At 34.1% G+C, this 26921-nt stretch overlaps 1 protein-coding gene across 5 annotated transcripts in view; it reads left to right on the top strand.

The window, feature by feature from the left end:
- The window catches only part of ARB2A (ARB2 cotranscriptional regulator A), a 258055-nt gene that overhangs the window by 55786 nt on the left and 175348 nt on the right, over window positions 1-26921 (top strand). For all 5 annotated transcript variants that reach the window (XR_015280929.1, XM_086869011.1, XM_086869013.1 and 2 more), the window contains exon 6: window positions 8264-8455. Coding sequence is in view for 4 of the 5 variants with exons in the window: in XM_086869011.1 (XP_086725137.1) it covers window positions 8264-8455 (192 nt within the window). In the remaining variant the exon portion in view is untranslated. The remainder of the gene's footprint in view (window positions 1-8263; window positions 8456-26921) is intronic.

The following is a 26921-nucleotide window of genomic DNA, read 5'->3' as shown; positions in this document are numbered from 1 at the left end:
TAAGTTAATTTTATAAAAGGTAACACTACTGAACTTTAAACTAGGCTTTAGGGCTTTTTACTAGCTAACACAGTCTCTTAAGGCACTTAAGATCTATTTCTACTTACTTAAAACTAAAACTTACACTCCTACTTCATGTCTGTGTCCTAATATATTTCAGTTTCTCTAAAGGCTCTAATTCAATCCTGGCATTCCTTTCTCTCTCTGAGGCACTCAGGCTTCTATTTCATGCATTCCAACAGTATGTAATATAAAGTGCTTATATTGCTTAGTGAAAGTATTTTATCAGCCTTGGAAAAGATGAAGTGCTCTCCTACTTATCAGAGTGTTTATAAATACATGTGATATGACGATGATGTTCAGGTATTTTTATATTCTATACTGGAGAGTGCAGGGAGACTGGAGTGTGACAGCACTGTGTAGATTTTCTATCATTATGAAGGATTCCTATGCTCTTGGAAATCTTCTGAATTGCTGTTTTTTTCAGACAAACCTTCATATTCAGTCAAGGAAAACCTGTTAAGGCTATGGAAGGAAAAAGTCTTTTCCCTTAATAGTTCTGTAACATTTCACTATTCCCAATTCCATTCCCTGAGCATTGCTTAGGGAATGTTTTAATAACTTGCCCAAACTACTTAGAGTTTCCTAGCAGGGCTTTTTCAGTGTCTCATGGTCATGGCAGAAGGAGCTTAGCTACGAGATTCAGAGAAGTCGAAGGGCAATACTTGCAGCCTGGTGTTTGCACCAATGCCTGACAACTAAGACTGAGAAAGCATTTCCTCACTTCAGATTTTTCTGTGTGTACAGACATAGGATTAGTTTCATCACTGGTGCAGTGCTAGTTATGATCTCCAGCTTTTTGGATAATTTTCTTTCTTGGTGAAGTTTAGGTCCAAGAAGTACTTCCAGAACCGTAATGTACCAAAAGACTTCTCAAGCCGTGCCACACTTTGTCATGTTTGTGAAACCATGAAGCTTTTGTTTATAAAATTCAAAGTGCCCAGATTTTAAGGTTATAGGACTTTCTTTGATTCCTAAAATAGAATATGAAGAATATGCATCTAAGTAGTGCAGTGCTCAGGCTGATCAATTAGCTCCAAAACATGAAGACAGAAGAACTTGGGATAAGTATTATAGCACCTCCGTCACCTATGTGACACCTGTGGTGATTCATTTGCCTGGCTCTAAGGTTTGGGTTTCTTGGCTTGAAAGAAGAGTAGCCCTGACTAGTTCTCACTTTTGGATTAATCTCTGTTAACTTGTATCTAGAAATTGTGTAGTAGGCATGGATACAGTTGTTCAGTAGTATATTTAAGCTATTCTCAAATGTATTACTTTCAACTTCTGTCAAGTGTCATAATTACATTTTGGAGCAAAGTAAGAAAGCACAAAATATTTAGGTGTCTTTAATGGAAGCATTGTGGAAAAATTCCTATGAGGTACAAACACCATTCTTCAGGAGTGGCTGTTATGCATAGCTAGCCCTCACTACAATCAAAAATAGTTTATGAAGGCACATACAGAAGTGAAAAATTGAAACAATATATTTAGAAGCTGAAAAATTAAAGCTGTGTAAAAGCTAGGTTTAAATAGCCACTGACAGACTGCCAAGTAAGGACACAAAACCTTCTAGTTTAAACTAGTAAAGGAGGCTGACTAATAAAAACAATAAAACATCTTTTAGGATAAGAATAGGAGAGAGTATAAATGTTGGCAAGTCACATGTAAAATCACAGGAAGTTCACAAAAACAAAATTTGAGGATCTTGTTAGATTTGTAAAGGCTAATATTAAAAGAGAGCTGATAAGGCCAGTAGATGAACTGCAGCTAAAATGAACACTGAGGTCAAGTAAGAAAAATAAATAAATAAAAGAAAAAAACCAACCAACCAAAGAAAACAGCCAAAAAAACCCACCACAAAAAAACCCACAAAAAAACCCAAAAACACACAAACAAAAAATAAAAAACAAAACCAACCAAACAAACCCAAACAAAGAAAACCCTATTATTATTATTTCCAATTCTACTTGTCCAATTTCCACACACTTAACTTTTTTTTTCTAAATAGGATATAATTCTGAGCAACTGTCTGAAATTTGTCATGTCAGTAGAGGAGGCTTTAGGACTAGTTGTTATATTGTACAATAAACAAATTCCAGGATGGGATTTATTTTGAATCTACGGTTCTATAAGAAGCTATAAGTACATGAAGTTGCAAAACAACCAATTTTTATTTAACTTACTGCTGAAATCAGCTAATAATAATAATTTTAATATGTTGGGGGAAATGAGTACAAGTTTCTTTAAAAAAAATAGAATTCATTGCAGTAGTCAGAGATCACATGAAGAAGAAAAAACTTGTCAGTAAAAGAGTACAAGTATTTCCAATGAACTGTCAACAAACTTAAATGCTTTTAAAAACCACAGGAGAAGGGAGTCCCCCTAAGAGTTAATTGGTTAAAAGGGGAGAAAGGTGTTCATATTTTACAAGTGAAATAAACTGTTAGTAATGAAATGCTATTGAGAAGTGATATAGTTGTAAGCAAAAGGAAAAAAGGAATTAATACAAGCTAACAAACTTCTCTGTTTTTTTTTCTAAAATTATTTGAGATAGTTAAACCTAAAGCTGATGATGATGAGTTGGGAAATTATTTCTTGGTGCTGAATAGTGGGATGATTAAATGTCAGGAAATTAAATTCTAGTAAATACGAAATTATGGGGAAGATAACTCACTCTGTAAACACAACAGTGGCCTCTAAATGAGCTATTACAACTCAGGAAAGAGCTTGAAGTGATTGTGAGTAGTTCTCTGAGAACATCAGTGAGTGCTCAATGGCAAAGACTGTCAAAGCAAATAGGATGTTAGGAATTATGAGGTATCGAGAACAAAACAGAAAAACATCGTCATTCCACTCATTATGTGGGCCCTCATGTTAAACACTGCATGAAGTCTGGACACCATATCAAAAAGGATATGAAGAATTAAAAAGAAATACAGAGGAGGGTTGCAAGGATGATCACAGGCATGAAATGCTTTTCAGACAAAGAAAGATTAAACAAAGATTCTTCAGCTTGGAAAATAGATGACTGAGGAAGGAATATGACAAATCTATAAAATCATGAAAGGTGAAGAGAAGATGAATAGGGAATGGGTTTTTGCTTTTTTCATAATAGAGAACCTAAGGGGCATCAAGTTTAAATTATCAGGCAGGAGATCTCTACTGAAAGAGACAGTATTATTTCATATATGTCCCAATTATATTGTGGAACTGGTTGCCACAGAATACTATCAAGGAGAGAGGTATAAATGCATTCAAAAAAACCCATTTGACAATATTAAGGTGGGATAGGTGCCTTGAACTATTGTACATGCTTGTCCAGTTATATAAACTGTGGCTTGCAAGGTTCCAAAGTTACTGGCTGTCAAAGCCAGGGAAGAATCACTCTATAACCACTCTGTTTTGTTACTGTTCCCCTACGCAATTTGTGTGTTGTCAGAAATAGGATTGCCAGAAATAGGACCCTGGACCTTGTTCTGACCAAGGTGGCTCATATATATATATATATATATATATATATATATATATATATATATATATATATATTTGTGTGTGTTTGTATATATATATATATACACAGACTCTTATGTGAATATTTTAGAGATGAATACATAAACATTTTTTCTTTTAACGTCATCACAGGTATTCAGAAAGTTGGTGTATTGGCTTTCCTTCTTCTGTCAGCTGATAATGGAGTTGGCAATGCTGTGATTTTTGAATGTTTGAAATGTGTTTTGGGACTGTGTTAGGTGGAGTGTGCTTTTTTCAGCATGATTTTAATAGGGAATGGGAATGCTGTGCTTCAAAGGTTTAGAATGATGGTATTTTATGTTCTCTCCTACTCTTTAATTTCAACCTTGTGTGTAAAGTCGAACTTGCTGTCTTTGTTTTGGTTTCTTAGGTGGCGGCTTCAATTTTAGATACAAAAGTTTATTAATTTATTTTCAGATATGAAAGTAAGACCAGTTGGCAGATCAGGAGAGCTTGTCCATCATTGTATTATGCCAGCAGCTGAACATTTTTTCCTACACAAGGAGGCCAAGATCCATGTTGCATTGTTGTTACTGTAAAGCATTGCACTTCTGATAGTGTTCAACATGTACTACTGGACTTGAAAATTTCAATGAAGAGTCCCATATTCAGGGAGAGGCCATTATTACTTGCAAAGTTTCGTTTTGTGCTCCACTGAAGGTTATGTTAGGAATAAAAGAAAGACTGCAATTGTTTTAGCCAGATGAAGTATTTGTATTTCTCTATTTTTAGTGGCATAATCAGTGATTGATCTTTGCTCTTCTTTAGCTGTTGAGGATAAATAGTGTGTGTCTGAATTAACTGCATCTTTAACAGCTTCTGGGGAAGCCTGAGATGGAAGTTTAAATAATTAGTAACATACTGTAGTGGTTTTAAGCCCTGCTGGAAATTAAACACCATACAGCTGCTTGCTCAACCCTCCTTTTACCTGCCCCAACACCAGCAGAATGGGAAGGAGAATCAAAGTGAAGCTTGTTAACTGAGATAAAAACAGTTTAATAACCTAAAGCAAAGTAAAATACAGTGATAATGGTAAATGATAATAATACGACCAAAAAATTGATGTGCAGTGACAGATGCCATACCCTGATTCCTGAACCCAGATTGGCCATGCTTCTGGGTAACTCCCCCCAGTTTATATCCTGGGCATGATGTTCTGGGGTGTGGAATATTCCTTTGCCAGTTCAATGCACTTGTCCCAGCCATAGTCCCTCCAAGTTTATTTTGCCTACCTTCTCACTGGCAGAGCATGAGATAATGAAAGGGCAGTCCTTGACTTTGGATAAACCCAACTTAACAAAAATCAAAAATATCAGTGTGTTATCAATACCATTCTTGTTCTGAAGCCGAAACACAGTACTGTATCAGCTACTGTGAAGAAATTAACTCTATACTGGCTGAAACCAGGACTCATGTTTAATTGACAATGGCACTGAAACATCTCACTTTGCAGAACCTTTTCAATTAGCAGTGCTTTCCTCTTTCACTTCAACAGGTAAAAGTTCATCCAAGAATAATGTTTCTCTTTGTGAAACAATGGTCTATTATCTCTATGCATGTCCCTTTTGCTGGTTTTATCACCTAAGAGAAGTTAATGCTTGTTTGTAAAATTTCCACAAATTTTAGGTTTGTTAAGTTAGTTGTGGTAATAGTCAAATGTTGATTAGCTGCCTGTAATATTGATCAGCAATTCTCAGTTTTACATTTTGATTGAAAAACTCTAAATCAGGACTCTCAATACTGTGATGAAGACTAACCAAAGCGAGTTAGTGAGGTTTATGTTGAAACATATAGAAGATGACTTTTCATCTTGGGAAGCAAATGAGCAGATTTTTCTCTCCACCAGCTGTTCACAAGTTTCACAATCTTTTTTGAGTCTTTTCAGTTTCAATTCCACTTACTTGCCATGTTCTTTCCTCCAGTTGCAGTTTTTGCCTACTTTGTAGGCTCAAGACTCATGATTTTTGTTGTGTTTCTTAACTGAAATAAGTAAAATACTTAGTAAGAAAAATAATAAAAAAAATTGTAGTGGATTTTTTCCCCCTTTTCAACATTCAATATTATTAAGGAATTGTTAAAGAATTATTGTACATTGTACATATTGTACATTGGGAAAAAAATCTAAGAAAAAAACCTAAATAGTAGTTTTAAACAGTAAATTATCATTGTAATTTAGATAGATTTGGCATGCCTAGCTACAGATTACCAGAAGATTGTTCTCACGTGTAAATAGTGATGTTGTATCAAATTGTTAAATTGATCTATAAAAACATTTTCCTGTATTAATTCAGTTTAGATTGAAGTGATTAGAAATCAGTGTTCTTGAGTAGGTCCAGAAGAGCAAGTGGCTAATAAATGCAAATTATTTTATGTGGCCTGATGGTGTCTAGTATTAAATGGTATTTTACATTGATCTGTCAGTAAAGTAAGATCATGTATAGGAGTGACCTTTTCATGCATTCTCTAGTGAAAGCTGGATCTAATAATTTAGTACTATTTGAAGGTGAATTAGCTTGACAAAAATCTCTAAATGCGTTTAATTTTGGAAAAAGAATCAAAAGTAATTTTTTAATGATATTGGTGGATATTTTAGCTGTTTAAAATTAACTTCTTAACAGATATGTGAACTAGCTGTATCTTCTAGTGCATATGTTTACTAAATGCTAGTATTTCCTATGTGTACTACATAATATTTTAGTGTATAGGTGCTAAAACCTATAGCTAAGTTATACATTAGTCTGAAATGAAAATTCATAGTGTTTTTTTCCTAAGTATAGTGTTGCAAATATTCCATTTGTGGGTAGAAGTCAGTTACACCTTGCTAAGAATTATCTGAGATTCAGTGTTAGCTGACTTTTTACCTAATCTGTTTCACCTTTTAAGGTGTCAATACTGTTATTTCACAAGCAGCAGCATGATCTGACTGTAGCCCCAGTCTTTTCAACAGAACATATTCTTTACCATGTTTTCTATTTTTCCTCAAATTTCCTGTACATTTCCTATGCAAACTCTGAGGCACATGAGATGTTACTTTATTTTGGAGCAAGGGAATAAGGTCTTCAGTGCTATGGCACTTTCATTTACAAATTTGTTCAAGTAGCCTCACTGAATTAATTAAAAAAAAAAAGTTTGGTATGACTTATATTAAAAAAAAGTCTGAAGATGCATGCAGAATTAATTTTTCCTATTATAAGGGCAGATGAGAATATATACCTGTGAGAAATGATGCTCACTTTTAAAATTTCAAAGGTTTATTAAACCTTTACAAAATACAACAGAATGACTGAATAAGGAAAATTGCAGCAGAACTAAACCACCATGTGCTCACCCACAAAAAGGCTGTTCCACCTTTTTGTAGCCCCGGTGTTCCATCAGGTAACCTTAACCCAAGTCCATCAGTCAGCTCTTCCTCGCCGTCCATGGCTGCAGCTGCTTTCTCGCAGCCCGGCTGCAGCTCAGGTGTTGCCGCCTCCCAGGAACGAGCCTGCCCGCTCCAGCTGCCCCGGCTGCCAGGGCTGTGGGTGACAACAACATGGAGAGGGGAAAGAGGACTATGGGGAGAACATGTCACAGTGATGTATCTACACATCAATAAAACCTCTCTTAACATACGCATAATATTCATCCCTTAATTGTGAGAGCCAAACCATCGCACTGCTCATCTACAACATATCCATATATGAGAAAAAACTAACATAATCCAAATAGCCTATTCCTTCTTAACATAGGGATCATAACCTGATCTGATTTTCTTCTCTGTTGCAGAGAATGTTCCTAGCTATTGGGCAGTTAGGCTGGAATATAGTAGGAGGGAGTGATATGCCTGTTTGGTTCTTTCTTTTCTATGTATTATGGTAGAAAGAGAAGAACAAGTAGGCATGAGGATTTGTTTTGCCCTCATGGTATTTACATCAGGACTGTTCTTTTGTCTTGAGACAGGCTTGCCAAACCAAGTGTAAAAACTTTAGTTTGTATTGAACAAAAAGTGCTGCTCTACTCTCTTAATGACAAAATATGCTATTAGGTTGCAATTTGCTGAATATCGAAGCTAATTGTTGGTCTGTTCTTATAGCAAAGTAGCCAAGTATTGATGTGGTACAGGAGGACTCTGAATGAAGCTATTATTTAGAACCAAATTGGATTTCTATATTTTATTAGATCTATCCTATTAAATTTGTAACAGACAAATTTACAGTACTGGTTCCTATGTAGGTTGTCGAGTATTTATGTTGAGGTGGCTGATTTGGAACTATCCAGGATTTTTTTTTTTTGTATTATGTAAGAATTTATTATTGCTTCAGGCATATCAGAGGTGAGAAATTACTTGCTCCTTTCCATCTTGCTCCCTCCAATTGCTCATTTATGGACTTTCTTCCTTTCCTGTAAATTTTTGTCAACAACTGATATTTCAAAGCTTAAGTACACCTTTCACCTCTTTTCTTAATTTTAAATGTCCCTTGAATTGGTGTTCTAAAATGTGGTATGTTTTTATGTTTCAAAGGTACATTGTATATTTTGCTTTATTTTTATTTAGTCCTGGGCACTCATGCATTGAAATGATTTTTAAATGGTGAATGTTTTTATGTAAATTTGGTAAATAACTATATAAATACAGGTTTTCTTTCAAAGAATTTTATTGATGCATTAAAATATGTGTTGTCTTTAATTGCAGGTTGATGCAATTGAGACTGAACCAAAGAGCTTTATCTTTATGAGTGAAGATGCATTAGTAAATCCTGACAAGCTGCTGGTCCTAATTCATGGTAATGGTGTTGTCAGAGCTGGTCAGTGGGCAAGGAGACTCATAATTAATGAAGATCTGGACAGTGGAACACAGATACCGTACATAAAGAGAGCTATTGAGGTAAGTGGAAGTTGAAGGATGCAAGGTAGTGTGGGCCTGCATATGAAGAGCTGTGAACCTGTGATGTTTTAATTTTTTAATCAGTATTCTATATGTTACTGTGTGATCATTTTATTAGTGATCAGAATACATTTTTGGTTTTTGGAACTTTTTTCTAGTGGAACCAAATTCCTGACTTGCAGTAAAATAAAATTCAGTTGCATGTCATGTTGTTGTGTTGGGACTGCCATGTAGCTTAATATGGCAGATGCTATGACAGGAGCCCTTAGCAGGTGATGCATTGCAGCTAGAAGACACCACAGAAATTTGTTATAATTTTGATTGTTTTCTTTCATATTTCATTGAATTTGTACATATTATTGCTCAATGACTAGTGTAATCTAATGGTAACATAAGCTTTCATGATAACAAGCAATCTTTTTTACTAGGTTTGTACTGAATTTATTAGAGCCACAGTCTTTTTCAGATTTTTGCTAAATACCAATTCATTCTGATTTATTTATCACTATTTGACCATAGAAGACATTCACATTTTGTTGACACTATTTTGTTGTATCTGTTTGAGAAACAATGGACAAATTGTTTTATGATTTTGTCATTGGTACATTGCAGGTGTAATTCATCATGTGCACCCTGCTACCTAAAAGAAACTTCCTGTAGTAAATGTTAGAAGAGCTTATTTAAGACTCATTGTTTCTATTATATTTGCCAAGTTTAGCTAATGTTCTACTCCAAATATCAGTGTTGTTATTGTTACTGTTACGTATTTTTCTAGAAGATTAATTTTTGCGGTTCATGAGTAATTTTTGCATCTGTCTTTATAGAATTCAGGACAAAAAATGACACTTTATTTTCAATAAAGCCAAGAAAGAATACATATAAAAACATTAGGCCATTAAGTTATTTTGGTTTGTTTTCCTCACTATCAAAGCACTAGGCTACACTTCATGAGAGAAAGAAACCTTGTGAAGGCGAGGCTTATCTTTTTCTGACATACAGTTTTTTATAATTCTTAAATCAAGATTCAGAGACAGAACAAAAAGTACCTCAGGATTACTGAGTGCAGTACAGATGTATGGTAGGTCCCATATGTGACTTCTAGTGCTGCTTCCAAAACATTTCTCAAGAAACCCAAATAGCTGTATCTACTTCAATTTTTGTACAGTGTTTGGATTTTCTTTCCTAGAGATACTGCTGTCTTAGGTAAGATAACAGACCCAGTGTTACAAACTGGGATACTAACTTTATTGTAACAGATAATTTTTAAGGGTTATTTCTAGAAGAGGAGAGTTATATATTTCTTTTTGCTCTTTTGTTATTTCTATTTATTTCGTTCAATGGTTTGTGCCAGTACAACAGAGATCTCTGTTTTCTCAAATGGTTGTTATACTTAAAACCAGATTATTTGTGTCTGCATTTTGAATGCTTCTAAAAAAATCTAGACAAGAAAAAGTCCCAATTGTTGGATGAGAAAATATTTTTACAAAAGCATAATCATTAGAAAACATCAATACATCAAACTGTGTGTTCTTATCTTTGAGCTTTTCCTTAATATGGTTTTTAAATTCATACTTATCTTTAGTTCAGTACTGAACTATCAGCAATTGTAAAACCCACTGTCCCTTTTTGTGCCTCTTAAAATTCTGTTAAGTGTACTACATGTTTAGGAGACATACTATTTACAGTGATTTCCTGGATGCAAAATGAAGAATAGATCATATTCAGTTGTGTTAAATCAGATTCAGTTATGTCATTAAATGTGTTGCTGGTTTTTTTGTATCCTGTAATCTCTGTACTGGGAATCGGTTTTGTATCTGGTTATGTAAGGCAATATTTTATAGGAGTTGGACCCCACTGAAAGTATTTAGAATCACTTCGTTATGACTAAAAATAGAATATATATAGATACATGCTGATATCATGACTGCTTCAGATACAGATCATATAAATTACATTTCTAAATGCAGGAAATTATGGTAGACTGACAGTAAGGACCACCATATAATAAAAATAATAGTAAAAATTGCATCCTTTTCTCATTTTTCTGGTGCTCAGTCCTCCAGTTGATTTAGTCACTTTTGTCACTTACGAAATGAAAATAACTAGCCTAGATGATAAATAGCCTGAATGAAATTTGTGCTAGTCCCTCATGCAACATAATTTGAAGTAGGAAATTATTTTCCTAGATCTTTCTGTGTTTCTTCTAAGGAGAGGTCTTGTTCTTGAAAGAACCCAGCAGACCTTATCGAAGCATCAGTGCTGATGACAAGAGAGCGTGGATTTTTTTTCTAGTAGAATTACATGAATTTGAAGTGGATAATGATATGTAGGATTTGAAAATGCCTGTCATCTGTTGTGACTTTGCAACACATACAGGCATTGCAGCCAGCTTAAAATATTTGCTGAAGACTAGGTTCTAATTAAAAAAATAAAAATTGAAAATTAAAAAAGTAGTGCTTGAATGTCCAATGTGAAGGAACTAATTCAGAAACACCTGCATTTTAAAAACCAAAACCCACACAAGCAAAATGCCGCCCTCTAAGTAGGCCAAAACCCATAGCTTTACTGGTTTTCTCTCTGCTTCTCAGTTAATTTCTTGGAAAATCTGAAAACTGGGATGCAACAGCTGGGGTTATTAGTGAGCAGTGGATTGAGCAGGATGAACTGATACTTCTAAACAGGAAGTTAAGGGAAGAGTAGAAACTATTTCTCTCTGATGCAAGACTTTTGAGGAAAAAAGAATTATGACTTCTCCAGCATATGTGGAGCAAGGGAGCAATGTAGAGGATTAAAATTTTGTATTTTAAATTTCTAGTATTTTGGGGCTGCTGCCCCTAAATCTGTAAAGAAAGATTCAAAGAGAAATATCCTGGTGAGAATTCAAGTAGCTAGAAAGACATTTTTCTTTTCATCTGTGCAATTCCTGCAGGTAATGTTTCTTCCATGTTTCATATCAAGCCCTATTGTATAGACTTGATCTTTTGTGCAAGAGGTATTGTAAAGAGTTGACAAGGGTGTAAGTGAAGAGTTAACATTATTGTGTTAATTTGAAAATTCAAACTTGGTAGTGTAAAAGAGATGCTGAAAGATGAACGAAGAGAACGAATAAGCAACTAGATAGAGAACAGATTGTAGGAAAAGAAGGAGGGGGAGATAATTGTACACAATGTGAAAAACACATGTAAATACATTAAAATGTGGTAGGACAAAACTCATTTTAGAAAAACAAGTATGAAAAAGAAAAATATGCTAAGAATGTAACAAAAGCTAAATTAAATACTTACTAAAAAGTATATTTAAAACAAAAGAAAATGGCAATGTCCTGTAAATACAGTACGAAAATATTGCTTAGATCTGTTTTGTTAAAATTGAAATTTTCTATTGAAACTTTCTCTAGTGGGAAACACTGATTTTTGACAGAAGCAGTTATCTGGTGCATGAGAGACTGAAATTCAAGTCTCTCCCCTGGGAATGAGTGACTATTCCATTTATAATGAGAATTCTGCTCTGAAGACATTCTACTTTTTATTAAAAAGTAAATGTAAATGATGTAAATAAATAAATGTAGATTAAAAGAGTAATTTTTATTTTGTCTCTTCTATATTTTGCCTAAATGGCTCTTCTCAGATCAGTTATTGTTTAGCCATGCATTCAATAACTGAAGTAGTGCCATGAAAAGGTAATGAAAGACCGAAGCAAATTCTTCAATTTAATGATGAGGTCATATATTAGGGATGTAAAGAATTAAACATTTACAGTCCTGGTTTCATAATGGTTGTCCCTTGTTCACTGTGTTAAAGTAGGAGATGCTGAAGTTGTACTTAGAGATGCGATTTTTTTTCATTGGGGAAACAGAAGCTCAGCTTGCCTTGGCTGGACATTGTGAAGAGTTTGGGAGTACTACTATCTTTGATACCTCTCCTCTAGGGAATAAAGAGGATATCAGCTTACTGCACAAATACAGGAAAACAGTCGTATGTTTTCTGAATCTTTGGAAATTCAGTACATTTGTTACCTAAGATAGCTGTGGTCCCAGGGATGCTAATAAAATTCAACAATAACACAGCAACTGTCACTTATTTATTAAAAAAAAAATAAAACTATCAAAGAACTGTTGTTTGATTTCAAGTTCAGATATTAAGATACCTTAGATGGATTATTATTTAAAGGAGAATTTATATTTGACAATAGCTGGAAAATAGGCTCTTCAAAGAACCTGGACAAGTTTTTCAGAAGAAACAGAGCAGCATCTAAAAATCTGACTTTACGTGAACAAAATGCCAAAGGTTTGCATGGGATGGGTATTAGCTGTGGAAATGTGTCTTTAATAACTGGTAAAACATGGTTTTCAGCTTCAGTTGTCTGTTGTGTTTATCTTACTCTTATTTTTTCTTACAATCTCTGTTCTCTTTGGTCAAAATATTGGATTTATTCACTTATATTAATGTCATTCATTTGTACAAAACTGTCAGGTTGGCAATATTTACTAAGAATTGGTGAGAGTTATTACTTTTGTCAGCATGCAGTAATATGTCATTAGTTTTGTAAGGCAGTTGAATGGAACAAAATCATTCAGTGTAACAGCAGTAAATTTTCTCACTATAAATTTTATGTGATTTAGTAATCTTAATGGTTAGTAGCTAGTATGATAACACATACTATTTTGTATTTTCTCTTTCCACATCATAAAAATCAGTCAGTTTCAATAGTGAATATTTACATATTGTTGCCCAGAAGTTATGCTTTATTTAAATTACACTAACAAAAATTCTTGCTTACAAACTTGTAAATCTGACTTTTAAGTATAGAATATCTTGTTAGACTAACACACTTTTTTGGTTTGGTCTTATAGTTTATACAGGTTTAGCATATTATCAATATGCTATTGTGACACTTCCTGGAAAAAAATTAAGAAGCTGACATTTCACTGCAATTATAGTTCTGCCACAGAATACTAATAGTCATGTGCCTTTTATGTCTTCTATGTGTAGTGTTGGAGAAGGATGGTTTTTTTCTATTTATTTATTTATTTATTAATGGTCAGTTACAGTGCCAGAGCAATCATAATCTTATTTGGGTTTTCTAATATATTGCTGAACCATCGACTTTCACTAAAATTTGCAATAACTTGCCATGTTGTTTTATTTCAAATGCTACTTTTCTGACTGGGGTATATGCCCTTGCCTTATTCATTCTGTTAGACCACAGAACTAGCATTGCTTGTAAAGTCCTTTTTAGCAGAGAAAACCTGTGTTTAAGAGCTTTCTCATTTGTGGTAATTATACTAAGAAAACTTAGAGTTTTGGATAATTTTTTGAGATCTTTCTAAAACCATAAACACAAATCACAATGTATTACTAAATAATGAGTCACATATAATTAGTTTTAAATCCACCATACTCTGGAAAGAAAATTTAAAAAGCAGTATATTTAATTATTTCAAAAACATTTTATGAGGCATTAATAAACTCTCAAATTCTTGTCACCAAGCAGATAGAAGGAAAATTTGCATAGTTGATAGCAGTATTAATTGATCACAAAATACATAGTAATACATGATAAGCTATATGGGAGTTAAAATACAAAGTCAGAAATTCAAGAAAAGGTTAAAAGCTTAGACTAATACTGAGCTGACAGGGTATATAAACCCACACCAGCCCCCATGCCAACAGAGGAAAACAATGAGATGACAGCTCTACTGTTTGGAGAGGGGTTGCTAACGACAGCTTATTCCTTTATGATTTCAACTCTTGACAGAAGACAGGTCTGCTTGTTGCATCATGGCAGATGTATCATTACCTTCTGGCCCTGTCATGACTGAACTGGAAAAAAAAAACCCAGTTGCAATTCTAAAAGTCTCTTTGGAATTTAGCGCATCCTTTCCCAGAAACATTTGCCATTGTTGTATTAATTGTGTGTATTACATTCTTACAGTTTTCTGTGCTACATTATTTGACAATGTAGAGATATTTAGAGATTGCTTTGTCTTCTTTTATCCTTCTGGTTGTCATATTTTAGATTCCAGTAGCACCTTGTGTTATTTTACTCATACTTTGTCACTGACCTAAGAAAATCACTGTTCAAGATAAAAAAATCTTTGGATAAATGTTGCTTGAAAATGTTTTTTCCTCCATTCAAACTATTTCAGCCATTTTTTAATTGGCTAAGTATTAGGTTAAGGACACACAGTGAACATTTAAAATAGTCACCATCATTTTAAGAAAAAAATTTAATATGAGTTTAAATGGCCTTTTTCATCATATGCATATTAGGATTCTTCCTTTCCACACCACGACCCTTCCCCCCCCATTCAACTTGTTGGATACCCAACAGTGACTCTGGAGACTTAAAAAAGAGTAAGAAGGGGTGTGGATTTTTGAAAGTATGTCAAAAGCCTTGGGGTTTGGGTATGATCAGAATTTCAATAGAGGTTGAGATGAGTTTAAATGCATAGAAGGGGAACATAAAAATCTTGTTTAATTTCTGTCATGTTGTTCTTTTTTTAGTCACTCTGATGTCTTTTTCAAATCTGCTTTTCTCTCAAGCTTTGTGGTACTATATTCAAGATCTGGGCTTTTTCCTCTTTGTATTTCGTTTTAACTGCTGATCCCTTTTCTGTGGTGCTTCTGCCTTTAATATCAGCTGAAGCGGTCTGAATTGCTGAATCAAAGCCGTTTTGGGAGAGAGACAGTGTTTAAGATTGTGCAGGGTGAGATTCTCTGGGTAGAAGGTAACACTTCCTGCAGTTATAATCAATGCACTTGACACTTTCAAAGGCAGAAGAAGCCATGACTTGCTCAGGGGTTAAACTTTTTAAATAACTTCCCTTGGGAAAAATGCCATCAATAAAATGGAATAATTAGTTGAAGATTCTTGAGTAGCCTAGGTTTGAAAAGAAAAGATTAGAGATAGGTCAGGTTTGCACTTCTACTGTATTTTCCTTCCCGTTTGTTTTTCAAACTATGAGCTTTTGTTTAAATGTGTGCAGTATTACAAAATACAATACAAAAGCAATCTGCTTCAAAAGTAATGTCATTAATTTAAGACAGTGCATTAATTTTGTACTTATTGTCTGTGTAGTCTAATAACTCTAACAATGGAGATTAAATTCTATATAAAAACACAACCTCAGATTTGCTAGCTTTCTCATTTCCTACTCACTCATTTATTCTGCAGGTAGTCATTTTCGCTAACAAAACGTTTGCAACTTTGAACCTTAATAAATAAGCTTAATTTTTAATATACATTCAGTAATTTTAAAATTTAGGTCTAAATAGCATTATGCGGGCATTTTGTATCTATGATAATTAATTTCTATAGAGTTAAAGAGATTTACGCTGAAATTAAATTCACTAGGGAATTACTGTGTTTGATAATTTCAGATTTTAGGACAAATTTTTTGAGATTTTAATGATATTTTTTCATATAACCATTTTTATTAAAGCAGCTATTTTGAAAGGCAAAGCCTGACTAAAAATGGTGCTTTCATACAGAGTGTAGTATATGCCTACTGTACAAAATATTAATAAATAATGCATGAATGGCTTTGGAGTAAAAGGTTCTTACCATTCATTAATTATTTACTTATTTGAACTTTTTATTTTTCTTAAGGGAAATAAAATCACAGACAGTACTCTGCAACAGTAACTAAACAAGACTTTAGCAAGTACATAATGAATGTTTTTCAGAAGTACAACATTGTATTTTCTGATAAGTTACATTGGAATGACATCTGTACCACTGGAATAGGTTATTTGGTAGAGATTATTCTGCCTACAGATTTGTTACAAAACATTAGCAAGAGAGTATAGACTAGTCTCAAATCCAGCAAGGTAGGAGTATTTCTGTGTGGTTTTGGGGCTATGCCTGTGGCAAGCTGGCTGTGGAGCTGTGACTTTTTAATTGCTCTGAAATTGCAGGGGGGCTGTTTCTGTTTCTTTGCAGATTTTCAATTTATTGTTTATTTTAGATTCACTATATGTGTGTCATTTGAAAGATCAATGGGTAAATACATACTAGTATGATTGTTCTTGGAAATTCAGTAAGTATTTGTGGTTGTAGTTTTGTACTTGTAATGCAGTGTTGTTTTGATTTAGAGAATTTGCTTCTGTGGAAGTATCATAGCTTTGTGGTTATTTATCTCTGAGTACAGTACATACAAGTAACATCTGGTTTTAGCTGATTTGCTGAAGCAGATATCGCTCTCATTTCAATGTGGGATCATCCAGTAAAGCTGTGATAGGGGCATCAGTGCCTTCACAGGGTGGTACAATTTAGGATGGAAACTTTGCTAGGCTTTACTCTCATGTGTAATAAATTATGCAAATGTGCTTATCTGATCATGAAGCAGAGATTTTCAAATACCTTTCATACGGTTTTTGCAAATGTTTTCTGTTTTCTGTTCAGATGATCTTGTCAGTGGTAGTGTGAATATTAATTTTTGAGAGTGTCATCATGATAAACCAAATCATACGGTAATTAAGACTGGAGAAGACTTCCAGAATTGAGTCCAATTGTTTACCCAGCACTGCCATGTCTACCAAATTCCTATGTGCCACATCTGCACATCTTAAATGCCTTCAGGAGTGGTGACACCACCACTGTCCTCTGCAGCTTGTGCCAGGGGTTGACAACTCTTTCTGTGAAGAAATTTTTTGCCATACCCAATCCAAATTGTTCCTGGCATAACTTGAGGCCATATCCTCTCATCTGATCTCTTGTTACCTGGGACAAGAAACCAACCCCCATCTGCTACACCCTCCTTTCAGGGAGTTGTAGAGAGTGACAAGCGCTCTCCTGAGCCTCCTTTTCTCCAGGCTAAACACCCCCAGCTCCCTCAGCTGCTCCTCAGACTTGTGCTTCAGATCCTTCTCTTGCTCTGTTGCCCTTGTCTGGACATGCTCCAGCACACCAACTTCTTTGAAGCATAATTTGAAAAGGAATGATCTTTGCTTACTAAGATTCCTCTCCTATAATAGTGGGTGACTGTTCATTGGCCAATGTATTAATCTTAAGTGATTAGCTTCATTTTCCTTTTTGGAAAGAATCAGTGGCCAGTACTTTTGTTCTCATTCAGGAGAACATTAGTTCAGGAATCAAAAATATGATTGAAATTTAAAAATATTTTTTAAAGTGGTTGATTCACTACTGTTTAAAAAATACTTATAACCCATTTAAAAACAAAATTTTCCTTTGACTTATTATATGTATACATGGCTAAACTATCACCTAGATAATCTTAATGCATTATAATGTGTAAATTGTATTCTTTATAATATGTGTCATAGAAAGAGTATTACACGTGTGTCAGTATAAGTATGGCATATGTGTTTAATATCACACAGAATTGCCAATACTCTCAGTGGTGTTGAATTTTCAAATGAATCAATACTTAAAAGACTTAACAATTCAATGGTGAGATAAACACTTCTTTAGTCATTTTATGAAATGTATATTTAAATGAAATTACCCCTTATTTACTGTGCATTGAGCTGGAAAATACTAACTTTAATGCATAGGAATTCAAATAAAAAATTGATATGCTTTCTACTTAACTACTTTAGTACTGTTCTAATAATGCACATTGCTGCTTCAGTTAATAAGAAAATAGATATGACAAAGACTTTGTTATGCAAATCAGCACAGGATTGTAACCTTTTGAAAATACAAAGATCTTTGGAATGATATATGTCCCTTTTGATCAAAAACTTTTAAAAGTTTAATAATTCTGTTAAAACAAACTAAAACTGTGGGTAATTGTCTTCTTTTCCCTGAAATGAACAAATTATAACATCAAAAAACCTGAGAGTGAGGTATGTAGTAGGTCATTTACTGCTGCAGGCATTTTCTCTCCCTTCAGGATGTGCTTGTTTAGTTTCTCTCACTTTGTGCCTGTGGCACTCTATGGTGAAATTCAGACATGTTCTTCCCCTTCAAGGAATCTCTAGGGTGGTAGATAACTTATACAAAATTAATAAATAGTGTTGCTTTTTTTATTTTTACCCATCCCAGGCAATTCATTTCCCTCTTGAGAAGAGTTGAGTTGCACAAGACATGTTTATTAAAAATATGTGTGTTTTTGTATAGAGCTGAACAGAGAAATTAGATATAATAGGGTGAAATGTGTCATTAAGAAAATGGAATTACTTAATTTTCAGTCATTCTTTCAGAGGAAAAATATGAAATGGTGAAAATCCTTTATAGATTGATTAACCTTTTTAAACCTAGAATTTTTAAACATGTCAAGATATAGGAGATTTTTGTAATTTGTTGGGGTTTTTTTAATTCTGGGCTTGTAAATTTAGTTTCCTTTTATCTCAGCAAAATTCAAGGAGTAAACCTGTTTTGAGGCTATTCAGCTGGATGATTATTTTTGGGGAAGACCAGCTGTACCATCTTGCGTATTCACAACCATTTGTTCTAGCATATTGCAGTGCTAATCCTCTTAGGAGAAGGAGAGATTGGCACAGATAGCTTAACCTGTTATATTGTGTGCTACATTGCAGCCTCTGTCTCTGTCACGCCAAAGGCAGTGAGACTTCAGATTGCTTTGGAGGGTAGAACAGATAATGAAGCTTGGGTATAAATATATGCTGGTATATGGAGGGGAAACAACTTGATTTTTTTTTTCTTTTTGTTTGGTTTTTTTGTGTTTGTTTTGTTTTTTCTTTTTGGTAGTTGTTGATTTTAATTGTCCTTTAGTTGTGAAAGACAGAGTTGCACTTCATAGCGTAATCATCTCATTATGTAAAAGGCTACTTAGAATCCTAAGAAAATGTGACTGTATTAAATATTATCCTTTACAGTCATCAATTATGAAGTTTTTCTCCTAGGTGTTACCCACTGCCACATTAAGTTTTCCTTAGGCATAGACATACTTATTTAATAAGTAAATACTCTTTTTTTCCAAAAAGTCATTTGAAAAATAGGAATGGTGCTTCAGTGCACAGGTGATTGAGTTTCTTTTGACCCTCGGTAGCTGAGCCTGTGTTTTGAATCCCAGCTCTTCCTCCAGTGTTGAGAGTAATGTGATTGAGTCTTCTGGAATGAGTTCCTGAATGCTGATAACAGGAGGCTTTGTCATGAAATGCAGAAGCTACTCATGTGGAATATGCACCTTCCACATCACGCATGGTTGAGATGAGATACAGGATTTTCAAGATTTGACAGCCCTGGTTCATGAACAATGATATTTATACTGAATTTAGGACTGAGTGCTAATATTCAACTGATACCAGCTGATGATAAGAATTAGTGATTCTGAGATTCCATTTTAATGCTACAGTGCTGTAATTGTCAAATTCTGCAAACAGTTATTACTAGAATTAATTAAAATAGCATTTATTAATTAGTTTAATAACTAAATAATAGCTAATTATTAGTTTTATTCATTGCATTTATATTCACCATGTTAATCTGAGAAATGTTAATCACCAGTGTTTCTTTTTACCTCATTTTGAAACCTTTCTTAAAATAAAACAATCCAGCTATTTTTGATTCAGCTTAAGGCCCCATCCCATACAATAAATCCACTTTATCTACATATGTTCTCTTGTGAGAATTTTGGTACATTTAATTAATTTTTCTGAGAGTAGTTTCATACAGGTATGAAACATTTCAGGACAGGAGAGTAGTGGAAGTTTTAAATTACATTTAAATTAAATTTAAATACATCAGAAGTATGTACTTCTGACTCAGCTGTTCAAATACCTTCCATCTCAGGTAAAACAACAAAAAAAATGCTTTAATGTTTTTCAGGTGGAAATGAAGGTATTTCTTTCTAGCCTTAGTTGTAGAAAAATTTTTAGGGGAGGTTGTTTAGTATTTGACAAGGACTCCAGTAGAAAATCATCTGTAAGCACCAAAGACAATCAAAATAAATATTTGCTACTTTGACTTCTTACCAATTTGACTTCTTAACAGTTATTAGTTATTAGTATTTTGAAAATGTTACTCATTTTTCTCTCAGGTCCTTGAGTTTCTCTTTGAGAGGTAATTTTAAAATGTAATCAACACTTTTTTACTTTACTTTCTAATGGTAGTGGCTTTATGGTGTGATCATTTTACATTTGCAGGGAGGCAAGTACTTCTACTTTTCTGTAGCAAACTTTTTTCTCTGGTTTACATTTTTTCAATTTAAAAGCTTTGCTTTCTCAGGTAGCCTCTACATGTGTATAGTATGCAGGTATATGCATATGTATGTAAAGAAAGATACAGTGCATCCTACTTGTCTAGTTAGTTGTAACTTTTCAGTTTTATAAGTGATTATATTAGATCTGGAATATTTGGGAAAAATCATAGTTAATTTCTTACGTCACATGGATTTGGAAGCTGCATGCGGCTTTTGTGTCTTTGGAAATGCTGATTGTACTTTATAGCAGTGGAAAACTACTGTTTCATGTTACTCTTCTTAGAGCCCAGTAATTAATGATATATTATAAAGGAGCTGTACTGACTGTTTCTCAAAGCAATGTTTCAAATGTCATACAGGTTAACTTGATCTGTGATTTAATTTGATATAGCTGTTGTATGTTGTATTTTATTCTCTGGACATCCTTATTGAGTAAATTTAAGTAACAAACTCATAGAACTTGTAGAAATAGATAATAATTCTGTAAAACCTAAAGATTCTTAGGAATTACAGTTGACAGTCTTATAAAAGCTTTATAGAACCTGAACAAATATTTTTGCTGTGCCATGTCCTCGATTAAATGTAATCTATTTCTCCTATATAAGAGAGTACTGGATCAGTGTCAAAATTATGATATGTTTACTGTGGTAACATTCAGGATCTATATCTGTTGAGATACTACTTATAAGTCTGGGGTTTTCAATGCAGTATGACCACAGGAAAATAAAGAAAATTTAAAGATCAAGCAGCAATTACCAATTTTACAAGTGTCTTGGCAGTCACAAGACATTTATGCTAAGAGTGACATTGAAATGTAACCCCTTTAGTTTTTTGTTATGAAGCTGATATTGAGGCACGGCTATATACTTTGCTTTTAGCAGTAGACACATTTTAAGTCCTATTTTAATCAAACCTTTTGCTTGTAAAAAATGTGCAGACTATCAACCCTGGGAAGTGAATCCCTGCAAACTGCTGTATGCACACAGGGGTAGTGAGAGCTCTTTCTAGAGAAATGGAACTAGTAATGTATACTACCCTTTTTGGTAGTATTAAAGTCCAGTTCAGCAACAGATTAAATGGGAAGTTTTTTTCTGCTGTTTCTAATTTTTTGAACTGGCAAGACAAGGGTTCAAACCTTCTAGGAAGGAATAAAAGAAGATTCCACTAGGCTGGCTGTAAAAAATTCTGAGATGTAGAAAAGATGTTTTCATAGTGGTTTGGTTTGATTTTTTCTAAAGTTTTGCAATGGACTTTTTGCTTCTTTGCTTATTCCTCTCTATCATGTCTTGCAGTAATTGTGATCCAAGATTTAGGAATGGTGTACCTGTAGGTATAGTAAGTGCATTAAAAGTGATTACGGTTCTGTGACAGGCTTCACATCAATCCTCATGTATATTTTGTACATGTTGTGGGGTTGTTTAAAAATAACTCCATCTTACATATGTCATATGTGTTTTATTTTGAAAAATAGATTTAAAAGAAATGCCAAATGTAATAGTGTAATGAATGTTCAAGTAGCAAAAGACAGCACTAAGAATTATAAAGAACAATATTTAATCAGACCTTGCTTCTGTTTCGGGATGTTCTGACATACTGTTCTGTGTGTAAGCTGGTACGTAAGTTTTTATGTAAACATGGTGTTTCTTCAGCTTCCTGATGACTTTTGTAAACAGTAAAACAGTTATGACTGTACTTTGAATGATACAGCCTACTTTTCTGTGGAGCAGGGAAGGTAGTTATCTTTGTAGAGTAATTAGTACAGTGTTTATCCACAATCTGAGTGGCTAATTAAATAGTATTGATATTATTTATTTTAACTAGAATATTTTGTCGCATGAATGCTTCAGTCTGCAGTACTAATGACTGTTCTTTATGAAATGGATTGTGAGATAGCAGTAGCTTTTGAAACACTTCGCATTTATAGGCCATTTCTCAGTCATTTTTTGAACTGCATGTAAATCTCTATTTCTTGCAGTAGAACATGTTACTTGTCTGGGAAATATCTCTGTGCTGCTTCCATTTAAAAACTATATGTTTGTTTATAAACTTTTGTGAATGTTTATAAAGTGAACATTTTGGATTGAGAGTGAAGTTGGACCATCATTGCTCTTGCTAGAAAGTGACTGTCCAGTTTGTGGAGCTGTAGTGTCTCTTACTTTTGTTTCTGGATGTTCTAATAGTGGTTTTGTAGTAAGTTCCCCAAGTTTCTGCCTTGCATTCGCTCTAGCCATTTTGCTGACCTTTGTTTTGTGTTCAGTATTTACATCCAAATGTACTAGCTTCCCTGGTACTCTCTTTCCTCTCCTGGTGAGTTTGTATTGAATAGCTTAATTCTGCCTTGTATTCCTTGGTGCATAGGGGCACACTGATCACTCAGCAGTATGATCACCATATTTATCATTTACATGTCCAGACATGAACATAAAAGTGGAAACCTTCATCTGCATAGCAAGCACTTACTTCATTAAGTGTTTGTATGTTTCAGCTGCTAAAATGTAAGATATGCCTGCTAGGAATCCACGTATCTTCAAAAGTTTGTAAGTTGGCCAAATTTGAGTAATAAGTTATGGGAATGGGAGGCCCTTCCAGACAGAATTTAAGCTTCTGATTAAAAACCACAGGTGCCATAAAGTGTTTTATGGTAAGGTTTGCTAGATTTTTGTAAACAGGCAAACGCAACTGTTCTATTGTGTCTGTCTCTTGAATATAGATTAATGATTTACTGTGAAGTTTTCAACAGAGTTCAGCCTGAGTCAAAACCAGCTGCAAAATCTAGCTTAAGTTTGGTAAAGTTCTGAGTAAGTCAGAAGGAAGTTACTGGCATTCTGTGAGTCTTAAAAACGGTCAGATTAATTGATTTCCAGCCATCATTCACTGCAGTTCCTTAATTCACAAGGGTTCCTTAATCACCAGATTTGGAGACCAGCATCAAGAAATTGTACTTTTAACCATGAAAGTTCTGAGTAAGGTTCTCACTGGTTTTTGATTGGAAACATATGTCACATTCATAATGCAATTGAGCTGCTTTTATTTTCTGTTGTCCAGGTTCTGGATTTAATAATTCTGTTCTGGGTTTTTTTTAATGTTTTCTTAATTATTTTTTTTCCCTAAGTATGCATATCTTGATATTCTGTAGACTGAGAATTGCTGAAATACCCACAGGTCTGAGGATAGTAACTAAGCATTAAAATGTGACGTTAGAAGATGATCTCTGAAGTTGCTGGATTATTGAGTATGTGTTGAGAGTCACTTGTTTATAAGCTGTGCAGTACCTCATGTGCTATGGCTTACCAATTGGGACATAATGTTATGCAGTGCCTTCACAAATAGATTGTGGTCCAGTTGGATGATCTTAGCTGAGATCATGTTCAGTGTTTGGGTTCAGTTTGGACTGGCAACTCCTAGATGCTTCCAGAATTTTATCCTTTTTTAACTATTTTAAATAGTTCAGTGCTGACCTATTTAACCACAATTCCCAAAGGAGAATGAATGTCTCTTGTTTGAGGGACAGTTAAAGCTATTACATTAAGTGATTATGGTGTGCTAATGGCAGGGCAGTACAAACCTCTGGACCTCTCAAGTATAGTGTGATTTGCAAACTATCAGTTATATACTGATTGCTGTATGGATGCTTGCTGTATGGTGGGGACGTTGTAATAAAGATAGTAGGAAAGCAGACAGCTTTGTATAATATCTCATAGCTATCATGGGATACAAAGAGACATTAAGAACCAGGTTGTCAGTGAAGCTGCTTCTCCAGAGGTAAAAGTCAGGTTGCTCAAATATATTTTGGACAAGTTCCAAAATTTGAAACCAGAGTGTATTTTTCACTCATATGAATGGGCATGGCTGCTATCTCTTGTATGTGAGGAAAGTACAAGACCACATTTTGTTTGTGATAGCAATATAAAAGTAGAAGAAAGAGGAGAAGATAGTGGAAGGTGATAGAACAGCAGAGCTTAGGAAAAAGTCACTGGAGGAAGCCAAGACATCCTTAATTTTCAAGGAGAATTTAATGCAGCCTGTCCAGTTGCAGGGTTAAAAGCAATGCTCTTCTTATCCGTGCAGACAGAATGTTAACAAGTGCGATTCTTGATTTACCAGTCAGCACTGAGAGCTGTGCTGTCTTCTTAGATGGTTTTGAATGTTGCTGCCCAATTGCTGGCATTGTTAGTTGGAAGGAACAGGAAGGAAGATGGAGCTCTGGAGGGAGAGGAAAGGAAGTAAGAGTGTCTGTGTCCGGTTGGCTGAGTGACATGAACAGACCCTTCAGACACCCACAGACCCAGCAAGGAATTGTGTTTAGAAGCCTTTGCAGTACTTGGTACTATTTTTTTATGGATTTTTTTAATCCAAGCTGTAGGTGTTGAAACAACTTTTTGAACTAATAGAGGTCATAGTCTGTAAAGACAGAGTCTATTATTGTTACAGATATTGAAAAACGTTATATATATTGTGCATAACCAGTGCAGGAAAATTAATCCTCTTACACCAGCTATTCAAAAAATTTCTGACAAGCCTAAAAATGACACTCCTTTGTCCTGGCGTCCTGGCCCATGTCTTAATGTTGACATTATTTTCAATATACCAGTATATTTAAAGAAAAATTGTGGGTGTTGATGGGAGGCAACTTTTTTATTATTATTTTGTTGCATTTTTATTATTTTCTTGGTTTTGGGTTTTTTTTTTTTATTTTCATCTCAGGAATCTGTAGTTCACCCCTCAGTAGTGCTATAGAGTCTGCCCTATCTCAGGGAAAAGAATACTGAGTATTAATGGTATCTGAAAAAGTACAATTTTTTTTTTTTTTTTCCCTACTCTTATTACCTTACCTCTTATTCTGCTTTAATGCAGAAGCTGAAATTTCTAGAGTGCATTATAAAAAAAGTATGGAAAATATATAAAAAGTATGGAAAAATAAAATTTTCCAGTGAACTTCTGGAGAGGGTCTTATGTCCTGGAATATTAATCTTACAACCAGACAAGATTGATTAAAAGTAATATTATACTTTTTTTGAATTTAGAGAAAGCTGTGAAATGGCTTTCCATCCCTGACGAACAACATCATCGTTTTGTCAATGTAAACCTAAACATTCAGGGGACATTGAAATGGATCAGCGTTGAAAGTGGAACAGTCCATTTGCAGGTGGCTATTTGCCACTTCTGTGAAATAGGGTAGCTCTCAAATGGTTTGAAGATTTATAATGCCAAATTTTGTGGAAGAGTATACAGTAGAGGAAGCAGCAATAGTATTCAAAAGTTGCCAAAGACCAGGACTGAAGTTCTGTTTTTCTTTAACACTTTTATATGTGCAGTTTCTGGATATAGGTTTGATTTCGTTTGTAGCCATTAATTTTTCATGCTTTGATTTCATCCTTTATAAGTGATTTCTTAAATATTTTTTCTGTTGCCCAGTACTTAGCTAAAGAAGATTTACTTTTTTTCAGAGACATAATATCTTATTCTTGAGAAATCTGCTTTTACAGGGAAATGAATAGACTATGATGATGCTATATATTTACGCATACTGAAGATCAACTGCAAAAAGTGAACAGTGCAAGATAAGAGTCTAGTCCTGCTTTATTTCACATCCAACTACAGACTATTCACTTAATGAAATAGTACAGTATGCATTTATAGTGTTTACTTTTGCATTGCAGTTCAACCTGCACCATTTTAAGTTACTCCCTGAAAATTCCTAGTACTACTTTGTGAATGATAGATACTAATAATAACTAATAAAACAGTTCTGAGTAACATTTGTAGCATCAAGAGATTATTTATTTCCCCGTAGGCTCAAAGAATTTGTCATTTGCAATGGTTTTACATTCACATTATTGAAAAATAGTTTTTATTGTAAGTAATTTGGGAATAGTTTTTCAGAAAGGAGTTACCAAAAAAATTAGTAAGAGGGTGTGATTAAGGCAAGATAAAACCCCAAACAAATAAATGAATGCACATCATGGCTATTTTACTGACTCATTTTTTGAAAGGTAAGAGCCTAACCTCTTATGGTTATCAATAGTGAGAAAATGAAGCATGCTGACCTAATTTCTTCCATATGCAAGGTTCATTGCAGTATAACTGGAGCTTGCCCTCTTTTTGTTTTAACCATGTCTTTATGTCATGAGTTATTACAGACCACGGGTGCACAGATGGAGCTGATATATATTCTTGTAAATGTGTGATGCACCAGTTCTGTGCAATATAAACATTCTTTTTATTTCTATTTCTTCAGAGTTTTATTTTAACTCTTTGACTTGTGACCTCCTGTGTCACCCGTCACAGATGAAAAAACAAATTCTAATAACTTCATTTGTAATAAAACTTAGCATT

The sequence above is a fragment of the Cyanistes caeruleus genome, chromosome Z (assembly GCF_971803275.1).
Source record: "Cyanistes caeruleus chromosome Z, bCyaCae1.hap1.1, whole genome shotgun sequence".
In the NCBI taxonomy this organism is placed as follows: domain Eukaryota; kingdom Metazoa; phylum Chordata; class Aves; order Passeriformes; family Paridae; genus Cyanistes; species Cyanistes caeruleus.
The sequence above is the reverse complement of the archived record's forward strand: the minus strand, read 5'-3'. Positions and strand labels throughout refer to the sequence as shown.